Source organism: Pipistrellus hanaki, assembly GCF_964339955.1.
Source record: "Pipistrellus hanaki genome assembly, chromosome: 7".
Lineage (NCBI taxonomy): Eukaryota > Metazoa > Chordata > Mammalia > Chiroptera > Vespertilionidae > Pipistrellus > Pipistrellus hanaki.
Genome location: NC_140509.1, coordinates 60687591 through 60710605, shown reverse-complemented (window position 1 = coordinate 60710605; position 23015 = coordinate 60687591). Strand labels below are relative to the sequence as shown.

At 42.3% G+C, this 23015-nt stretch overlaps 1 protein-coding gene across 7 annotated transcripts in view; it reads left to right on the top strand.

Moving 5' to 3' along the window:
* GRM1 (glutamate metabotropic receptor 1) overlaps positions 1–23015 on the top strand; it is a 296943-nt gene that overhangs the window by 249676 nt on the left and 24252 nt on the right. For 5 of the 7 annotated variants that reach the window (XM_084889285.1, XM_084889284.1, XM_084889288.1 and 2 more), the window contains exon 9: positions 17552–21226. In XM_084889285.1, the coding sequence (XP_084745411.1) occupies positions 17552–18485 (934 nt within the window). In that variant the 3' untranslated portion in view covers positions 18486–21226. Of the gene's footprint in view, positions 1–10160; positions 10246–17551; positions 21227–23015 lie in introns of those variants that run through there. The other 2 variants (XM_084889289.1, XM_084889290.1) reach the window with 2 other exon arrangements.

Genomic DNA, 23015 nt, shown 5'->3' with positions numbered 1-23015 from the left:
TAGGGCGGGGGAGGGGGGGAAGGTGTGGAGCAACCATCCGCCCCTGTGGCCCTTCCCCTGCCTGGTCCCACCCATGATGGGCTCCAACCACCCCAACTGGCTCATAGCCCTTCCCCGAGCTGGCCCCACCCCTGATTGTCCCCCCAACTCCAATAGGGGGCAGGGCTGGCCAGCCAACCTCCTGCAGCCCCTCCCCCTTCCCAGCCCCACCCCAGATTGGCCCTCCCACCCTGATCATGGGTAGGGCCGGCCAGCCAGCCAACTGCCTGCAACCTCTCCCCATGGCCAGATCTGCCCTTAATCAACAAGCCCCCTTCATTTTGATCAGGGGCAAGGCTGGCTGGCCAACCACCCATGCCCACTCAGGGGTGGGGTCAACTACCCATTGCCCACAGCCCTTCCCCATGGCCGGCCCCACCCCCAACCATCCCCCACCACTCCAATTGGCCTGTGGCCCCTCCTCTCAGCCCTCTCCACCCCAAATCAGTCCCCCCACACCAATCAGGAGTGGAGCCAGCTGGCCCACCACCTACAGCCCCCCCCATGGCCATCCCCACCATCAGGTGCAGGGCTGGTTAGCCAATTACTTGCAGCCCCTTCCCCAAGCCAGCCCAGCTTTGATCAAGCCCTAATTGGGGAAGGCCAGCTGTCCAACCTCCCGCCATCTCCTCCTCCTGACAGGCTCAGCCCCGACCCTCCCTGATTGGGGCTGGCCAGCCAAACCCCACCTGTGCACAAATTCGTGCACTGAGCTTCTAGTATATATAAAATAAAGCTGAAAAGGATCACAGGAAGGATGCCAAGATATAATACATATTGAAATGTGCTCAAGAACTTAATAAACATCTTAGAATTCTGAAGGAAATATGCACTAAACTTAGAAAGTAAGAATTCTTTAGGTTCAGGAAATACCGTGAACAAAAAAGGGAGGTAGGGAAAGAAAACTATCATTTTACAACCATCAGTTTGGCAAAGATTAGGAAATTAAGAAATCTAGCAAGACTTTTGATTCTTGGTAGAAGAAAAATGCATGGTAGTAGAACAGCTCTTGCCAACAATAAATGGCAAAGCAATATAAAATACAAGAGCTATCTTTTTATAGTACCAGAAAGCTGCTGAAGTAGGGAGGATTAGGGAAACTAAAACCTCAGAGACAGGAGAACCGAGAAGTGAGCAGAACTGTAACTGCTTTCCCTGGGGCATCTGTCAATTCCCGGCACTGGCTAGAGGCTGAGTATCCAACCATGCTTGTGGCCCAAGCAGAAAATCAGTGGAAGGAACAGGAAGGCAGAGAGATCCTATTTCCACTTGAAGCTGGAGTGATAAAATGAAAGGCATAAGAGGTTTTAACACATGTTCCAGTTTTTCTTTCAAAACATTTGTTGATGTCCGCAATTGGGTAAGTTACAGGGGTTAAAAGATAAGTCAAACACCTCTGATGTACAGAATCGATTTTCATGGAGTCCTTCAATGCTAAGGAGACAGATCCACCTGCAGAGAGAACTATTTATTACTCTTAGCAATCTGACAGGCTGGACCAACAAACTCAAAGGCACTCTAACAAGTGGTCAAGGTTCCTTCTCAAGGCATTTGTCCAATTCTAAAGTTGTATGTGGCAGGAGGCCAAAAATCTAAACTGAAAGTCCTTGAAAAGTAGGATGAAACTTCCTCAGTCTCTTATTGCTGAGAAGATAGAGATCCACCAGATGAAGAGTACTAGTACAGGTGCTCTGCTAAAAGTCCTGAAGGATATCATGCTAAGTGAAATAAGTCAGACAGAAAATGTTAAGAACCGTATGATTTCACTCATATGTGGGGCATAAAACTGAAAGCAACAAACAAGGGAAACAAGCAAACAAAAATTCATAGACATGGACAACAGTATGGTGGTTACCAGGGGGATAGAGGTTAGTAAAGGTAAAGATGGTCAAATATATGGTGATGGAAGATGATTTGACTTTGGGCTGTGGGCACACAATGCAATATGCAGGTCATATATCATAGAAATGTACATTTGAAACCTATATAACTTTACTAACCGATGACACCCCAATAAATTTAATAAAAAGGAAAAAAAAAAAAAAGTCCTGAAGGGATATGCCCTACTATGAACTGATTCCTATCCAAATTGCAAACTAACTTTGACTCAATTCTGTTCCTAATTGGGATAAGTTGATATGTCTCCCTCTACTTATCAAAGAAAGTGGTGAAGTAACTCTGGTTGAGATTATACTATCTAGAGCACATGTGTCAAACACAAGGCCCGCGGGCCAAATCCAGCCCGCCAGGCCTTGCAATGTGGCCCGCACCACGCTGTCATCACTGCACTCCGCTGTCAGTTTATGACATTGTCAGTTTATGACTGTTCAGTAAACCATTCGGCCCGCGATTTAGGCTGGATTTTAGATTTTGGCCCCTTCTCTGATTGAGTTCGACACCCCTAATCTAGAGCCTTTGCATAATCCTATCCTATGTAATAAAAGCCAAATATGCTAAGTGTCCAATTGTCCAGTTGGCTGTTCAACCAGTCAAAGCATAATATGCTAAGGCCACTCAACTGCTTGCTATGAAATACACTGACCACCAGAGGGCAGATGCTTCGACCAGTAGGTTAGCTTGCTGCTGGGGTCTGGCTGATCAGGACTAAGCAAGAGGGGCTGAATACACCCTGGAGCCCTCCCACTGCCCCTCCCGTGCTGGCCAACCTCCATGTCCCTTCCCAGCTCCAATAGTGCATCGGTGGGGTCCCTCAGCCTGGCTTGTGCCCTCTTGCAATCCAGGACCCCTCGGGGTAGTCAGAGAGCGGGTTTTGGCCCTACAGCAGAATGACTGGTTGCTATGATGTGTACTGATCACCAGGGGGCAGATGCTCAATGCAGGAGCTGCTCCCTGGTGGTCAGTGCACTCCCATAGGGGGAGCACCTCTCAGCCAGAAGCTGGGCTTATGGCTGGTGAGTGCAATGGCAGTGGCAGGAGCCTCTCCTGCCTCTGTGGCAGTGCTAAGGATATCCAACTGACAGCTTAGGCCTGCTCCACAGGGAGCAGGCCTAAGCAGTCAGTCAGAAATCCCCCAAGGGCTCCTGAACACTCCCTTCTGAGTGCACAAATTTCATACACCAGGCCTCTAGTTTTAAATATACATCTATGCAATAATGTCTTATATGATATAAACTATGGTTAGGCATACAAGAGTTAGTACCATATAATCAAAAAACCAACAGAAACAATTGACATAGAAGCAGAAGAACAAGTAACATACTGATCCATGCTGAAGAAGGATATTAGAAAACAAAATCATTATTCTGAACATGGGTCAATAAAGGAGGAAAAGTACCCATTTGGCTTGCATTTTCTTTTGAATTCTACCTCATAGGATTCAAATAGCCAATAAGAGAATGATCTTCAGTAACTAGAAAGTTCTTCTAGTTACAGAAGGGATAATAGTATTATAATGTCACCATTTTATGCTTTTGTAATAAAGTAATTGATCCACATAGTGATTATCAATGACTGCTAAAACCATCAGATGAAAGACTGAGGGAGAGTTTTATAATATATGTGTCAGGCTGACAACACCTGAACCCACTGAACAATTTTAATGGGATTAGCAGACAATCTAATTTATGTGCTTCCCAGTCTTATATAATAGGAAATAAAAACCACCTCATATAAATTATTCTCCCCATATAATCAATCTTGAATCTGACCAAGCCTTCATATCTAATTTTCAATTTAAAGGAAATAATATGGGACAGAAATGCATGTTAAACGACACCACAGGAACTTAACCAGTAAAAATCCATAAACTGAGAAATAATCAATGTTTCTTCAGGAAATAAGTATTAAGCAAAAAGGAGAAGAAAATATCTATAGATTTAAAAAGACTCAAGAGACTCAACCAAAACAATGTGTAAATCTTATTTGAATGCCAATTTTAAAATCAAAAATAAAATAAAAATATATGAGACAATCAGGGAAATTCCAATACTGGATATTTGATTATATTAAGGAATTACTATTAATGTGTCTAGGTGTGATAGCATTATTAGTTTTTTTTTATTATAAAATATATACCTATATTCTTGACATATGCTGAATTATTTATGGATAAAAGGCCATAATGTTTTAGATTTGTTCTAAATAAGTAAGTGGGAATATAAATGAGTGAGATTCACATATGCATTGGTTAATATTGAAGCTGGATAATAAGGATATGGGTGTTCAGTTTAACATTTTCTCTATGTTTATATATTTTTTTTTAAATTTCCATAATAAAAAGTCAAATTTAAAGATGCTTAAAAAAAAACAGACTTTGAAAAAATAATATGAATTCTCACCTATTAGTGTAAGTTGTGGAAGGACTTTGCAAAGCAATTTGTCAATATTTAAGAAAAATAAATGTGCATGTACAACAATCTACAAATTTTAAATCTGAGTTCATACCATAGAAAAAGTCTCCTATATGTGTGCAAGGAGACTTAACCAAGAATGTGTACTGCAGCATTGCCTAAAATAGAAAAATGTAGGAAACAACCTAAGTGACCATCAATAGGAGAATTATTTTATAGTGTGATAATTATTCAGTTTAGCTTTACTTAAAAAAAAAATACTCAATGGAAATATAGTGTGATGCTATATAAAAGTCCAATAATATGCTGAACACTACCACATATTATTTATTCACACATACGTTTATGCATGTTGTAAAAACATTAAATATGCCAGTAAATAATACATAGTAAAGTATATCTTAAAAATGAGAAAATAAGTTTTAATGATAATGCACAGAGGACTTGAAATATATTATTAATGTTTTAAAAAGAAAAGGGACTTTAAGGTCAAATGTTAATGTTGTGATGTTAATTAATCTTACTAAATCATTCTCCATAGTCTCTGATTAGCTTGGAAACCTTTATAAGTAAGAATTTTAAAAATAGAGCAATATTTTACCCCTAAATGGAGAATCTGCACTAGGTGTGTTTGCAAAAAGTCTTACCGGACTATATATCTGTTAAAAGGCAGAGTGGAAGACATTAGCATTTAGAGAGGACCTACACACAGTCAGAGCTCCATTCTCCACTCTGACGAACGGATGGTGAGAAATAAATATTTAAATTTAGATAATAGGAAAAATAGATTTGACTTTTAAAAACAGAGTTACAGACTATTCTATTTATCTGTAAAAAAAAAAAAAAAAGTAACAGCAGTCTGCTAAAATGGTCTTGAGTGGTTGCTGTCATTCTTTAAGATTACTTTGGACAACTGCCACATTATTATTTCCATGGTGAGCTGACCATCTGGAATTGTATAGACCATTTTTTTCTGTGCTAAATGCAGATTCACCTCCAAACCTAACACAGCTAGCCTGACTCTGTGTACCTGGCCTTTACCTGCTCCTAACACAGCCATTCAATGTCACTAGTGCCTGCAAAAATAAATAAATAAAAAATAAATAAATCCAGAGAGCAAACAGAATTCAGCTTATTTTCTGCTAGATGTTAAATAAGGAAAGTAGCTAAAATCCACGGGGGGATGAGGACAATTATGTGATACCATAATCAATAAAGAAATTTTTAAAAAATGAAAAAAAGAAAACCCTAAAAAAATAAAATAAAATAAAACCCACGAGTCAAGTGCAGTTTGAGGTACTCTGAATGAGTCTCATCTAAATACACACTGAGATTTAAAACCTCTGGATCTTTTGTCTCTGCTCTTGTTTCTCCATCCTTCAGAGGAAAGGTATCAGTAGTAGTGGCTTAAGTGGAGACAGCACTTTGCTATTAGAAGTTTTTACATGCACTATTTCAACAATCTTTCTTCATGGAAGATAAAACTGGGTCTGAAAGGGGGAAATACACAGTTGGAATGTTTCTGGTCTCCTGAGTCCTATCCAGTGATATTACTGCTGTGCTATAATGAATTAAGCTTGTTCATAACATCTCACATTCATGTAAAGAATAATTCCTAGCATAGAAACTGGTCTATGGGCAACCTGCTCTCAAGAAAAGAATGTGTTTAACATTTAAACAAAGTACACCCATAGAGTGTGGTGTGTGTGTGTGTGTGTGTGTGTGTGTGTGTGTGTGTATACACCGTGTTTCCCGAAAATAAGACATCCTTCGAAAATAAGACCTACTTACAGATTTCCTTCTGAGTGAAATATAAGGCATCCCCCTGAAAATAAGCCCCCCTCCCCCGGCTCTGTCTCAGAATGCTATTGCTAAACATGAGAGATTTGGTCCACTGATTCTGAAAGAAATTGAGTCACAAGAAATTCACCAGGAAATTCAGGAATTAGATTGTTATGATTATGTTCCAGAAGATGATGACATGATTGTCATTGAATAAATGAGTAAATTCTTGATACTATAGGATTCACAGTTTGTCTGGTTTGTGTTGACAACTACCGTACTACCGTACCATATACAGGTAATAAATTTCCTTTATTTTTATTTAACAATAAATGTGTACCATATTCTTCTTCATGGAAAAATAAGACATCCCCTAAAAATAAGACCTAGCGCATCTTTGGGAGCAAAAATTAATATAAGACACTGTCTTATTTTTGGGGAAACAGGATATATATATATATATATATATATATATATATATATATAAAATATATATATAATTTAGACAATGGGAAAGCACAATCCATGAGTTTAAAACAAGCAGTGGCTCTTTATTTAAAAAGAAACAAGAAAGAAAGAAAAAGGCAAACTTTGTACTTTCCAAAGAATTGAAGAGGAATCTTTCTAAGTGAAATTCTGGGGTCTCTTTAAATCCACAATATCTGCCAAAAGATTCAAGCACAGATTTGGGACTTATAATTGACAAGCTCCCATATGCTCCATTTTCCCTCCAAGCTTTCCGCTCTGGCTCTGAAATCTGTGGTTGGTTAAATATGTGGTTTTACAGTTGCTAAAAATACTCTGAAGTCAAACTCCTCCCAGTTTCTATGCCATTGGCCACCCTGGCATCAGGTTGTGCAAGGCTTAGCCTATACCCTTTAGTCAGCCACTCCTTTCATAAAAGCAGTGTCTGCATGTACAGTGATTTATACTTCAACACCAAGTGAAGGGCGGGGGCCAAAGAAATGACACCATGAAGGAGATGCTGTAGCTTTTCAACTGTTTCAATCCACAGTTAGTGAAGGTGGCTTTGGGGTTGCTGAGAGTTGCTCTGTGAAGTTTGGCTGTCAGGACAGCTGAAACTCCCTGAGGACCCACAACACTGTTCACTCGCTGCAGGAGTGACTCCAGGACAGCCGCAGAGGCCACAGAGCTCCCTGCCCCAGTGCTTGGAGACACAGCAGTGTCTGCCCACACTCGGCCTGCCTGAAAGGTTTCTGCGTTGTTTTCATCATCATATATCCCAGCACAGAGGACCAGCTACATCATTTGCGCAGACCAGCGCAAAATGAAAACAGGGGGGGGGGGGGGGGGGGGGCAGTTCAAAATGCAGAGGGAAAGGCGTTAAAAGGACTAAAATATGAAGCTCTTTCCTTTCTTCTGTCGTCTCCCTCGCTACCAGGGCATTTTTTATTTGTCATGTAAAGTCATGCTTCCTTGTGTGTGTGTGTTGGGGAGGTGGTGGGGGAGAAGGCGGGGGTTGACAGGGTAAGTGCAGGCCCTTCTGAGAGCTGCAGTCTCCACTATGAGAGTCTGCAAGTGCACAGTTCTCAGGTTGCCACATTCCCATCCAGCCAATCACTGAGCAGATGCAACTGAGGACTTGAACTAGGGAGCTCGCCTTCCCATGAGCTTCTTGCTTCAGCCAGTAGTAGACAGGTGACTCCCAAGGGTATTGCAGCAACAGTTCAGGGACCTGTAAGGCACTGGCATTGAGAATGGGCAAGAAGCACAGTGGCCCTGCCAGTCAAGGAAGGAGAGGGCCCTCTCCCTTGGCTGCCTCCAGATGCTACAGGACACGTGCACAGGACCCTGATCTTCTCTGCTGGTGTCCAGAGAACCCTCGCAGCATGAAGGGTGGCCGTGTTCCCAAGGCAGAAGAAGGAAGTGGGAGACTAGGCTGACTCGAGTCCCAGGGGGCAGGAGAGCAAGAAACTGAAGGTCTGTTTAGGGACTTTGGGGAGGCACGACTGTGCTTGAGCTGGGGCTCCAAGTCCAAAGTGCATGCTCCATTTTTTCTCTCTAACATCACAAAACACAAATCATGAGATAAAATTATTATGAATTTCAAAAAGATCACTATGGAGCTCTAAACCCCAAGCACAGGGCTCTTCGAATGAGGGACCTGGTGTCTGCATTAGTTACAGGGCCATGAAGCCAGCCCTGTCAGGGTGTTGGCTCCCCAGACAATTGGACCAGACATCATGTAAACATCCAGGTACAATTGGAGGATTCAAGGGGATGCAGGCAGGTTAGCAAGGCAAAGCCAAAGGTCTTGAGTATATTTTCTCCCTCTATCATGAAAAATTGAATTGGAATATTATTTTGCAGGTTAATTGATCTTTCTTACTGGTAATTTCCTTCGCATATTCACACGTCACACTTTTATTACTTTATGTCCTCTACTTGCTATTGTTCTCATTGTTTTTTATGACCATTGTAACTTCAGGTGGGCATATTAAAGAGCAGAAGTATATTATTTTCACAAGTTCAAAAGCAATCACCATCTCTTTGTCTACTTACATTAAATAAATTGATTACTGCAGGAGTAATGAGGTTACACCAAGGTATCTCATCTCTAGATGGGGGTTTCAAATTGTTCTGGGTGGATCACATATTTTCAAATGGTTTGTTGAATTGTCCACATTGGAAATACACGCATTGATAAGTTCTATTATTTTCTTTCTTAACATCAACTGTGCTATGGAAAATATTTTCCCCTGCCCTCTACATTCAGATCAGTTTCCTTGCTTTAAGGTATTAAAAAGCTATTCTTTTGTATTCTTGTTTCAAATTTCAAACTGACACCTCTCCTTCCCAGCATGTCAGGCCATAGCCTGAAAAACCTGGAATGGGAAGGGGTATGGTAAATTCCTCTTCGCTCTTCTGAGCTCTCCCTCCTCTCTGTCTTTGATGGGAAAAGAGGTCTTTGGATAACCTGGAGCCATTGTGATCCTCTTCTGATTAACACTGGATCATTGTCAACAAGATCCTAGGGTAGGTGATCCAATGCGGATTCATAGAGAACATTTGTGGCTTTTTAGAGCCCTAGAGAGGACTTCATCACTGCAGAGTTCCCTACTATGGGAGATTCTCCCCAGTTCAACCATTATTATCCATATCACCACAGTACCTGCTGATGGTTCCCCTGGAACATGTTGTTCCTGAAGTTCTTCTCTGTAACTGGCAGCCCTCTTACGTGGCGTGACAAGAAGATGGCTTGATCCCACCACCTTCTGAAGTGCTACATAGTTCATGGGAAACCTACTTATTCCCCAACAAATAATGGAAAGGTGGACTACGCATGACTGCCCCTTCCTCCTTGTCTTGTCCAGTCAGTGCTTCTCTCACTTGCCTGATCTACCTTATATGGCATACTAGGAGGCATCCAACCAAGAAATGAGGGGGCACCCTGCCCTGTGACAAGTGCCTTCAACCTCTTGCCACTCCCCTCTTCTCTACCATTAGACCAGGAGATACATGTGGCATTATATAAAGTGACAGCAATGCTTTCGTAATAACACTAGAGGCCCAGCGCATGAAATTGTGTGAGACCCAGACCCAGTGCGTTGCAGGACCCATCAATGCACCTCTTGGTGACCGGTCTTTGGTTGTTATGGTGTTATGATCACTGGGTTTTTATTATATAGATAATATAGAAAGAAATTAGCAGCTGTGGTATTATATATAAAACCATGAACCACCATTAGGAATAAAGGGAGGTGGCAAGAGGGGAAGGAAAGAGCTAATTTGGGACAGACACTAACACAACAAAATAATGTCTGCAACTTGGAAAGACGTAGTCAAAGAATGCACTCCACTGATGTGGCTTTCAGAAACGAGCCTGGCAGTGAGAAACAGCCTTATTGAAGGAAGTTCCAGGACATGGAGGTGGACATGACATGGAGAAAGGCTCAAGGGCCAGGCCAGGCCCTGCCCCAGCCCCAGGCACCACCTGAGTGGTGTCATCGCCTTATTTGTACACATGCATAACCACTCACTGGGTGTCTTTTTCTTTTCAATCTTCAGGAAGAGGCAGCCAGAATTCTCGCCCACCAGCCAGTGTCCGTCGGCACATGTGCAGCTTTGAAAACCCCCACACTGCAGTGAATGTGTAAGAGAAGCTGCATGGAAAATAGAGCGGTTTGCCCTTGCTTTCTCTCTCCTGGGTTTTTTCCACTTTCTAACATGGAAACAAGATGTGGTGCATGCCATCCAGAATGAGGAACCATTTACGTGCCATGGTTTGCACGACTGCCTTAATTTGGTTGTCCATCTTTCTTAAAAGGACACTGTCAAGTTGTTAGTCTTTTCGCTTTTTTATGTTTCGATGCAAGATGCAACACTTTTTTCTGATTATGGAGATTCGCTTTTGTTTGTGACTCCCACTCACAAGCTCGAAAGTGAATTTTCCCCTTTCACAAAGTTGTCAGCTTCTCCTTGGCAAACAGAGCTTTTTCCTTTTATTTATTTTTCTGCCTTTTTGCTGTTGCACAAATGTTTGAAATTGATCCTGTCTGCAATAAAGCAAAGCTATACTTGAACTTCTGGAAGAGTTCCACAATGTCAGTTTCAGGGGTGGGCGCTCACAGGAGCCTCTGTTGGGGGTCTCTCCTCTTGGGGAGCACAAAACAAAGTTTTGTAAGCCCCTCAAAAAGAAAGTTTTATAAAAAGCAGGGCAGTTGTTTTCCCAGAATTCTGAGTGCTTTTATCAGATTTTCCCTATCTGATAAAAACGATGCATGTTTGGTCCGATATTTGACCTGTAGATCTTGACAGTGTCTCTTTAAGTTAACAAAAGAACAAAGACCATGTTCAATTCATTGTGCATGGAGTCTGTGGTCATTTTCAGCTGTTCCTTTACAGCCCTCCAAACTCCTGGGAGAGTCAAAGGTACACATTCCTGCAGCAGGAGGGAACCCACTGATGAGGTGTCTGTGGCTTCAATTGCTCTTCAGATGAGAAGGGCCTAATTTGTCCAAATGTTTGCTACTGAACTTGGCCTTGGAGGCTGGTGAATGGGGCCCTAGCATCACTTCTCTTGACTCAGTGGAGTGCATTGGGAAGTCTGTGTTCTGCTAGACCCTTAAAACACCCAAATGGAAACCAAATTTTTTGACTCTTAGAGGGAAAAATACAGTAGCGATGTCAATATGTTTCAGGTGGTGGTTTGAAGACTCCTGCATTTATAGATCAAAGCCACTCTAGTCTGCTTGGATGCATTTTTAAAAAATTCTCCCCAGTCAAAATCCATTGAGTGTTTCTTGTACCAGGCATTGAGTCTGACCAAGGACACACCAAGGAAGTCCTGATTATGACAGCTGCTGGCTGCCTGTCAAAAGGTATTGATGGGGAGAGTAAATGTATTTGTCTTGTCATGACAGCAGGGCCAGAGAGAGAGGAGAATCTCCTAAAACTTCATGACGTGAAGGTGAGTGCCTAAAAACAAAGGCTGAAAGTAGCTACATCCTTGGGAGGTGAATGCAGCAATCATCAAAGCTAACAGGTTGGCTAAGAACTTTCAAATCAGGATCTATTCAAGCTTGCTTTCTAGAAACTATACATGATAAAGAAGATATTGGTAGCTTCAAAGCTAAGACTGGCTAATTTTAGCCTTGGGTGTTCCTGAAAAGAAAAAAAGAAAAATACGCACTCTCTGTTCTCATAGCTTTTGCAAATAAGAAAGGTAAAGGGACCAGTGATGGAAATAAAGGTGACTACTGGACCATTACGGTCTACCTAGATCTGTCCTGGGTCTGAGAAATAATCTCAGCCGAGCAATGTAACTGCCCTATATTTCAGGTAGAGCTGAAGAGCATCAAAGGATTTGCTATTTAAAATATGGGTTTGGTAGCATGGACCATAGAAGCAATGATAATGTTTGACCTGACATTTCTTCTTAGGGAGCATAATCTAGGTTCATCTGTGCTTCCTGGAGGAATCTAATTACACCTGGCATATGGTTGCTAAAACAATGCTTCTGTACCATATAATAGTTTAAATAAATTTTGGCATGTCAGTAGTCATGTTTAATATGTGCTCAGGAAAAGTTTAGTAACCATCAGAATTCACTCTTCAGCTTGAAATTAAGTTGTCAATTTATTAAAACAGTAGATTCCATGTCCAAAGTTTATGGAGCCTTCCTTACTTTATTGACCTTGTTGAGGCAATTTCTGTATTAATTCATTGAAGAAAGCTCAGGTTTAATAGAGGCTTGAAGAAAGCTCAGGCTTAATAGAGGCAAGCGGATTTCCTTGGTGCTGTTTTTTTTATCCAGTATAATATAATTTTAGGATAAAGAGTGTGATTGATCTAAAGATTCTTAAAGGAGGACTATTTATTTATTTATTAAATTTACTGGGGTGACATTGGTCAACATGAACACATAGGTTTCAGGTGTGTGTTTCTATGTTACAAGATCTGAATAGTGTTCTGTGTGCCCACCACTCAAAGTCAAATATTGTCGAGGGGACCATGTATTTAGACTTTGCAATATGGGAAATTCCAGCTACCCAAATAGTTCTATGATGAGGTGAGACTCAAGAAGAGAGGGATAAAATTCACAATGCTGTTTAAGATTTAATATCAACAGAAACTCCAGGTTCTCATGCAATCAAAGAGCGTTTGTCTTGAATAACACAGTCACAGATTCTCTACCTTACAACTAGTGGTGAGTCAAAAGGTGAGAGATTTTAATTACATTCAGATAGGCTCCCAGAGAATGATACTGACTATGCAGGTTTTTCTGGAAAGTCTTCAAGAAGTGGAACTGGATTCCATGGGAGCTGTCTGTATCAAAGACTAGCTGGAGATTGCCTGGGAAAACAGGTGTCTGATTCAAGTGATTTCAAATAGTTCCTGTAACTGAGATTCTACAAACATCACCACTCAAACTGCATTTTGGTACCAGTGCGCTGAAGCAGGTACCGGTGAGATCTTTGGGGTGTCCCCATGGAAACAGCACCACGCCTTCCTTGAAAGGCCTCCTGTCTCAGCCATAGCTGCAAGGCCTACGCAGAATCACTCTCCTGCCTATCTGTGGCTGTGGCTTGTTTTCTTAATTTGGACCCCATTCTCTCCAGGCGTGGCCTAATGGCATTTCCTCTTTCCACTTTCCTTTTCAGAAGAAAACAAGTGCTAATCTCTCGGGTTCCCAGGAGTGCCTTCCCTCCCCCTTACATGAAGGTCTTTCCTTGTCTGTGGGCTCTCTGGATGCCATCCTTATGTCTGTTGGGAAGCTATTAAGCCTGGAATTGGACATAAGGGAGACAGGTGTTGTGTGAGCTTCCCCCTCAGGCAGCTTGTTCAGGACGCTTTCCTCCTGATCTCAAACACCCACCCACTGCTATTCCCGTTTTAGACCTTTCTGGAGCAGAGAAGAGTGTTCTCGGCAGATGTAACTAGTACTTACTGAAACAAATGAGAAAGTATCACTCTGACCGCTAAGATATACTGATCTGTGTACACCACCCACTTCTAATTAGTCTCTGCAGTACTGTAAATATTGCGTTTTCTGTTTGGAGGGATGGCAATATTTAATAAAAGGAAAACCAAAGCAAGGTCCCAAGCCTGTTGTAGCTGAAACTGTAGCCCAGCTTAGCTCTCAACACTATGGGTGTATATCTTCCCAGGCCTAACAGGGGTTTCCTCCAATAGCTTCCATATCAACAAAAATATTTAAGCACCCAAGGTAGTTACACCAGCTACTACTGCATTTAATCTTCAAATACGAGATTAGTTTAGGCATGATACCTGTCTTTTGAAAGAGCAAGAAGGATGGGATACTTTGTATCAATTATGTGGTGTTTCTAGACCAGGGAGCTTTTCTTAGGAAACAGTCAAATCAAATATTAGAAGGTATTGAAGTTATCTGAAATTATTAAATAATAGTCTTATTTTATTTTTATAGTGCACTTATTCCTTTTTTTGCCCCATATTTTATACATTTTTCTTCTCTTGGTATCAGCAATGGGCTTCAAATTGGATAATTGCTTTACAAACCAAAATGGATATAAACCTTCAACAAAATTTATGATATTATTTGTACCTTAACTAGTGGCCACTTGAACACAAAATACAAAAAAAAATTCTTCAGGATTTAGTTGCATTTGTATCTAGCAGTACATTTTATCACAACAGCATTTGCGTGCATTTAAAATAACAGTGCCCGGCTGGCTGGTGTAGCTCAGTTGGTTGAGTATCATCCCATGCAGGTTCAATTCCCAGTCAAGGCATATGCCTGTGTCATGGGCTAGATCCCCATTAGGGGGTATGCAGGAGGCAGCTGATCGATGTTTCTCCTGGATGTTTCTATCTCTCCCTCTCTTTTTCTTTCTAAAATCAGTAAAAACATATTTAAAAAACAAACAGTGCCTAATCTACAAAGACATACTATTGATTCAGTCTAAAAACAATGCTTAATGCCCATGTAAATTCACATCAAACTGTCTGTGAACCGCAGGTTAGAAATAACTATTCCAGTGGCCAAGGTTTACACTCTGTACTGCACTTTATACAAAATGACACTTTTTTTTTTCCCCTCCACTATCTCTGGATTTTAGAAAATGGTTTATGTTGTCCTTGAGAAAAAAAAATCTAATTTTCTTACTTTGATCAATGCCCTGGGGGATTATGATTGCTTCCTAATTAAACAGTTCTTTACAGCAGATTCAGAGCAAGACTCTAGGGGGAAGGAAAGCTGCTAATTTTGATTAATTCTGGGGTGGGTGGGGGAGAATATCCCACCAAAAGAATAAAAAGTGTATCAAATTAAAACAGAACTAAATTATGATTATATCTGTCTGCCAGATGATTGATAATACCTTTAACACATGGAAGTGCATGATTTTAAAAGAGGCCCCCATAGAAATCCTGAGCAATGAGGAAAACAACTCGTGTGAGTGAGTAATGTAAGTCCCAGGCATACAAGGATGCCTCTTTTGCTAATAGAGGTCCCTTTTGGCTAGTATCTGTGGAAACTGGTAGAAGCAGGGGCAGACTTGTTCTCAAAGGACATTTATTTATTCATTCATTCATTTATTTTCTCAAGGCCCTCCCCTTTGGTAACTATCAGCTTGTTCTCTATATTTGTGTCTGTTTCTATTTTGTTTGTTCATTTCTTTTGTTTTGTTTTTAAATTCCATACATCAGTGCAATCATATGATAGCTGTCTTTTTCTATCTGACATTTCTTTTGGTATAATACCCCCATTTCCATCCATGTTCTTACAAATGGCAAGATTACATACTTTCAAAATTGCTGAATAATAAATATTCCATTATGTATATACTACTTCTTTATTTGTCTGTTGATAGACATCTAAGTTGTTTTCATATCTTGGCTATTACTAGTAATGCTGCAATGCGCATAGGGGTGCATAGATCTTTTCAAGTTAGTGTTTTTGTTTTCAAGGGACTTGTTTTATAAGGGTTTTCTGAGTGAGCATTGAGAGGCAGGAATTTGGAGATGGAAAACGTGTTTCTATTTCAGTTGAAAGAAGATGGAAGACATTGAGGTTGGATGGGACACCAAATAAAATACATCATACGTGAGCAAGGCCAGAGGCAAATACAAGTTTTATACTTTCTGGAGGAAGTATATTGACTTTATAAAGAAACAGTGTGAGTTGAGTGGGGATGGAGGAGATTGAGGAAGATGAAAGTGGGAGGTGAATTTACCTATAGTTTCAAATACTAAATTTGATATAACCATTCAGAGATGAGATTTTTCTTAGACAATTAAAAATACAGCATAGATGGTCATATGTATGGAGAAATTACCCTTTCCACAGATAAAAATGTTAGCTATTATATCTATTTTAGAACCTTGGTTTCTAGAATTTCTATAGTAGATAACATGATTCTTACAAGAATCTGTACTTAGTTGGTTCACTTCACTTTTTAAATTATAAAGTATGAAATGTCAAAATATTATCCTCATCATAATGTGACACACATATAACTTCTGAAGCAGTCATACCTGCATTTTCAAAATGATTAAATAAGCTGTTATATTAACTATTGATCATTTCCTACTTTTTTCAAACAAAAGATTATAATGTGGAATAATCTATTTTACACATTCACCTATTCCTTTTAACGTCTCAATGTGTTATTATTGTGCTACTTTCTTGTTTTCATGGACGTAGCAGAAGCAAAAACTTCTAATAAAACAGAACAGAAAGCATTTCCCAATTTAAGTATTAACGTTGTTGTTATTAATAACATGCTATGGTCAAGTACCACCATCTGCTAAAAGGTTACATAGAACATAAGCCTAGAGTCCAAAAGTAAGGCCATAGTTACTACAACATACAGAATAGAATGTGCAGCGGGCACACACAGTGTATTTCCTTTTCTTCTATTCTATGTAGCTGGTTTTATGAGTCCCATGAAGATGGAATGGGTAAGGCTGTGGGGCTCTTGTTGTCCTGGGATTTTCTTTCATCCGGGTTCAGTCAGGAAAAGGCCAGGGAGGGGTTTTTGGTCTCAGAAAGTTTTGCTTTATCTGAATCTTCATTTTGTCTCATTGGTATCAAACTATGCCGGAGAACTAAAGCAGGACGGAGCACCTGTATTTTCCTGGACTTCCCGGTTCTATCTCTTTTCAAATACACCTGGTTAAATGTCCCCAGGGTGAAAGCTCCACACCACCTGCTGTGAATCGGGGCCTTTATGTGAGTTGTGATCCATCCTATGTGTCAGGAGCAATGCTTAGAAATAAAAGGAAAAGCAGTAGTTTCGAAACGCTGAAACAGAGCATGGGTCTGGGTTTTCCTGTCATCTGCTTTTCTTTCTCGCCCGTACAGGTACCATGTGTGTGGGCATGCTGCTCCGGTAACAGGAGACACCTGCATGGCAGAATGGGCAGCTGAGAGGCAGTGTGCTATGGTCCCACAGGACAATGAGAATAGCTTGTGGGTCTGAATTTGTTTCAGGGACAAAGAAAACTAAGGAGAAAGGGAGGTTACTGTGTTCTATTACTCGCGTGTAACTAAGTCTTGGAGTCTCTTAAAGATGTGCATTGAACAATAATCTTATCATTGCCTTAGAATGTGTGTGTATGTGTGTGTGTGGTTGTGCAGTAACTTTGTGAAACCTCAAACCTAAAAAGCTGCTTCTACAGCAGGCTGGCTTTTCTCCCCTCTGACTTTCCGCAGGGTCAAAAGGTCCTGCCTCATCCTGGGGTGGATGGAACCAGCAGCCGCAGTTTCGGAGCCAACCTGGGGTCCACACTCTTAGCCCCGCAGCTCTTAGCACTGAATCAGTGATAAGGAGAGGCTGGGGGGAGTGGGGGACAGCTGAGGGGCAAATCCGATTGCATTGAGCTGGGCTTGCAAAAAAAAAATTTTTTTTTAATGATGTGTTTTACCCGTGTGCATGCAATCCCTGCCCATAAACCCATCTCTATTCTATCCATAGTTCGAATGGCAAGTCTGTGTCATGGTCTGAGCCGGGTGGAAGGCAGGCGCCCACGGGACAGCACATGTGGCACCGCCTCTCTGTGCACGTGAAGACCAACGAGACAACGGCCTGCAACCAGACGGCCGTCATCAAGCCCCTCACTAAAAGTCACCAGGGCTCCGGCAAGAGCCTCACCTTCTCGGATGCCAGCACCAAGACCCTCTACAACGTGGAGGAGGACGCCCAGCCCGCCGGCTTCAGCCCCGCCAGCAGCCCCTCCATGGTGGTGCACCGGCGCGTGCCCCCGGCCCCGAGCACCCCGCCGCTGCTGCCCCACCTGGCGGCGGAGGAGACGCCCCTGTTCCTGGCTGACCCCGAGGTCCCCCAGGGCCTGCCCCCTACCCTCCCGCAGCTGCAGCCGCAGACATCCTTCCTGGACCAGCTGCAGGGAGTGGTCCACAATTTCAGCACCACCGACATCCCGGATTTCAACGCGGTGCTCGCCGCCCCCGGGGGCCCGGGGAACGGGATGCGGTGCCTGTTCCCGCCGCCCGCGCCCCCGCAGCACCTGCAGATGCTCCCGCTGCAGCTGAGCCCGTCGGGGGACGAGCCCGCCTCCCCCGCGGCCGAGGATGAGGACGACAGCGAGAGGTTCAAGCTGCTCCAGGAGTACCTGTCGGAGCGGGAAGGGACCACGGAGGAAGACGAGCTGGAGGAAGAGGAAGAGGAGGAAGGGGAGGGGGAGGGGGAGGGCCCGCCGGCGGCCCCCCGCAAACCCGCCCTGGAGGCTTCGCCCGCCCTCACGCCCCCCTCGCCTTTCCGCGACTCGGTGGCGTCGGGCAGCTCGGCGCCCAGCTCCCCGGTGTCCGAGTCCGTGCTCTGCACCCCTCCCAACGTGACCTACGCCTCCGTCATCCTGAGGGACTACAAGCAAAGCTCTTCCACCCTGTAGGGGAGGAGGTGTCCGCATGGGAAAGCAAGAGAAGGCAGGGCTGGAACACCAGCGCCTCGGGGTGTGCAGAAAGCTGGGGGGCGCCTGGGAGTGGAGGGCGAGGTCTGGAGGGAAGAGAAGGCTGCTGCTGCCCCGAGGAGGGAGGCCGGAGGGGGGAAATTCCGATTCTTGCATTATTCACAGTCTTCCCTGGGAAGAAAGGGAATTCTGACAAAGCACAACCCCATATAGTATGTAACTTTTATCACAAAAATCGATCAAAATGAAATCGATGAAAACCATCTCTCTCTTTTTTTGGACAATTGTGCATAGAGTTGCATGCCCACACACACACGTGGCCAGTTTGAAAGGTGCAGGGACCATGGGTTGAATCATGACTTCCCCACATGGTATTCCTGGTGAGCCTGGTGGAGCCAGTCAGAGCCAGGGGTGAAGGAGGGAGGGGCAAGCAGGAACCACACAGGGAACCAAGGGTGGGAGCACAGACTGCTGGTCTTCAGGAGACCCCAGGACTGGCCAGGTTAGGGGCTTCTCTTTTCCCACTGCACCTGACACAGAGCAGCCTGCTGCCACGCTTAGAGAAAGGTGCATGGGCACCCTGCCACTGTGTTCTGTTCCAGGAAAACAGAAATAAGAGCAAAATTATCACCAAAAAGTGCTTCATCAGTAGAGCTAGGGAAGGATGCAATGAGAAAACTAGACAATACATACATAAGCATGGAGCTTTGAACAAAATCAGCACATTCAGCTTCCCATATCTGATACTCGCTTGCTGATGATTAGGGGAAAGGCCAGCACGAGAGATTGTTTCAAGAGTGGCCGAAGACCTTTGGTTGACTAACTTGCATTAGTGCCAGGAGGGCTCTCCTTTGCCCGCCAGTTACAGAGAACAAACCATGTGGCAAACTTGTTACCTTCCATTAACTGTAGCAAATAATTCTTCCCAGTTGAACTTCTAAGATGCAGTATGTGTATTTGGTGCCAACGTTTCTCCCAGTAAGTACAGCAACGAATCCGTCTCTGAATTTAACGGTGTACTCATAGCAACTGGTACTACTGGCAAATTAAATGTTTTAATGGCGAATAATTCTTCCTCGTAGTCACAGAAGTCCCAGTAACCAGTGAGTGAACGTGTTCTTGTGTTCTTGTATACATGTGATAATAAAATTTGTGCAATGTGATGTCAATCTACCTGCAACTAGAAGATTGTCTTTCTGATGTAATATAGATATTCTTACGTCCCAATCATGTTTTATAGACTGTCCTCATATCTATAGGAACTGTTTGAAGGTTTGAGTGCTGTGGTCCAATGTTTTTCATATGCTGCTCCGACGGGCCTTTCTCTTCTAAGAGGACACTTATTTTTAAGGTATTCTATGACCTGGAAATGTTGTTGATGAAGTGGTTTGAAAATTTGTTACAGTGAAAGTTTACAAGAACTGTGGGTAAAAATAAAAAGGTATGTTTTATAAACTTGCACACATCATTATGAAAACATAAGATTGAAATGACAGTATTTAGATGATTTCAGGTTATTCTAAGGTGTTGTTGTTTTTTTGTTTGTTTGTTTTATAACACAGCTTTTCCACAGCTACTTGAGCTTGATGTGCTTAAAGCATACAATAACTTCTAAGATTGATCATAATTTCTTAAATTATTTACCCCTTTTGCTTTCTTTTAAATTTAATTTCCATGTGTTCTTGTTCCTACATTTCCACGGTCAGCCTTTTCTTTGCGTTTTTGTTACTTGCTCTGTGTGATATCCATGTGTGTGCAAGCCAGGTGTTTTATTTCTGCCTTCCCCCTTTCACCCTCAAATGAAGAGGTTTACTTGCTGCTTTTGATTTATATTATTTGTGGAATGAATCTTTCCCCCTTAAATACCTTTGTTCATGCCTTATGTTTAGTCATATTTTAATGTGCTTCCTTATGTTGAAGCTTGTGACTTCTCAGTCAAAACTCATTTTAGACTCTTTAAACCCATGCTGCATCTTTTGTTCAGAATTTAGCATCGACTCCCGTGGCAGAGGCTCATGTTTCTTCTGCCTTCCCCAAATTCTACTGCCAAGTTTAGTCAGTTCCGCATCAAAGATGGACTGTATTTCTATTTAAAAAAATTATTACACCTTTAACATTTATAACACCTTTGAGGGAAAGACTTTATGATTGAAATGTGGATTTCAGTTCCATATTTTCATCGCAATGAAGCAGAGTGAGAAATATGGATGGTTCCTATGCTTATTAAAACATAACAAATAATTGGTAAACCAGAAAGGGAATGCATACTATTTCATATTAGTGAAACATGTTTGTTTTTTTTAATCTTAAGGCCATTAACCCATGTCCTTGATATCACAGGACTTGTGCATTCAGGTTTTTTTTAATAGACCAGGAAAACTGCTTCTGCTATTAAAATACTATAAGATGTCATCTTGTCCTGAGGTTTTGTGAGACATTTAGTGAACACATTCAATATTGGTCACGTAATTACTCTGAATGCCTCCTATTATGATTAAGTTTTCCTCAATACAATAGAATATTAGGTCTTATAGTATAATTGTTCAAAATTGGAAATGGACACATGCATACCTGATTCCCAAAGAACAGAAACTCTTCCCCTTAATGTATGTGCTTATACATGCTGTTTAGCTTCTTGTAAACGTGTTTTAGTTTGGCTTGTTACTGCCTTTTGTCAAATAATCTTGACAATGCTGTATAATAAATATTTTCTATTTATTAAATGTGTGTGGCCCTCCTCTATAGCTTATGCGAGCTACAGACACAGAAAGAGACTGGTATCGGAGAGTGTCCCAATGGTTTGATTTTGCTCAGAACTTATCTTCTAGGTGAAAGATGGATGGAGAACACCACACAAAATCTACAGACCGGGTATGTGACAAAGAAGAGTACAGTTTGGTCATGAGGAAGGTGGTAACTCAAGCTCTGACAATTAAAAATGAAACCCTGCCAGCCAGTGTGGCTCAGTAATTGAGCAACAACCTATGAACCAGGAGGTCACAGTTTGATTCTCAGTCAGGGCACATACGCAGATTGTGGGCTCAATCCCCATAGGCAGCTGATCAATGAATCTCTCTCATTATTGATGTTTCTATGTCTCCTAACCTCTCTGAAAACTATTTTAAAAAGAAAAAGGAGAAATTTTAAATTTTCAACACCATGGCAGACATTGTTATGGTCTTTTAGACCAAGTGTGAGGCTTCACCAACTTCTGGATCCTCAGCAGAACTCTGGACACAGAGGCCTCTATGAGCCCCATCTTTGTTTCATCTGTGCCCTACAAGACTCACACTCTAGAGGGCCAGGTGTCTTACCTTGTGGATAGACTCTTGCTCACCCCAAGTTCTAGTCCTCTACATTTCCATGGAGACTCCACTGGCCCTCAAAACAAGGGAGGCTCTGCCATTCACATCTTCATCCATGAAATGCCTGCACAGGAAGCCACCTACCCCGTGTCATTCAAGGAGAGAACATGGTGGTGCAAAGCCCATATTTGTGAGATCACGATGTGTTTAGATGGAGCAAGTTCTGTATAGGAAAGAATTATAGACTCAGGGGCTGAGACACCAGGGGTTTCTTCATGGTGCCCAGAAAATAGAGCGAGAGATCATGAAATGGAAGCTTGGTGTCTCAGAGGAAAAGTCATCCTACATAATAAAAGGGTAATATGCAAATTGACCCTAGTGGCAAAATGACCTGGAACAACTGGTTATTATGATACACACTGACCACTAGAGGGCAGATGCTCAATGCAGGAGCTGTCCCCTGGTGGTCAGTGCACTTCCACAGTGGGTGCTCCACTCAGCCACAAGCCAGGCTGATGGCTGTGAGTGCAGCAGTAGTGGCTTCTTCTGCCTCCTTGGCAGTGCTAAGGATGTCTGAGTGGGCCTATGCCATCAGTTGGACATCCCCTGAGGGCTCCCAGGCTGCCAGAGGGATGTCTGACTGACAGCTTAAGCCTGATTTCCCAGGGAGTGGGCCTAAGTCAGCAGATGGACATCACCCGAGGGCTCCAAGACTGGGAGAGGGTGCAGGCTGGGCTGAAGGATTCCCCCCCCCCTCCGCCCTTCCTCCTTCTCCCTTGTGTGCTGCACCAAGTGCATGAATTTTCATGCACCAGACCTTTAGTAGGAGAGAAAATGAGAAACAAAGGAGTAAAAAAAAAAAAAAAAAAAAAAAAAAAAAAAAAAGAAGAAGAAGAAGAAAAATTTTTCAAGTGTGTAGTCCATATATTATAGTAAGTCACAAGGGCCTCCATTTGGAGACTCCAGAAGCTTCACCATAAGGAAGAAATTTGGAGAGACAGCAGTTGTGATCCAGATACCACAAAGGACACGTGAGTCACTGCCCCAATAATTTCTACAGAGAACCCCCTGAGAGGGAATCAAAGATAAGGGAAGCAAGATTTTATTAACCTACCCTCTGCAAGGCATTTTGCTAGATTCTTTGTATTAATTTTCATTTAATCTTCACACATGGGTATTTTAGAGAACTGAAGTAACTTGCCTGGAT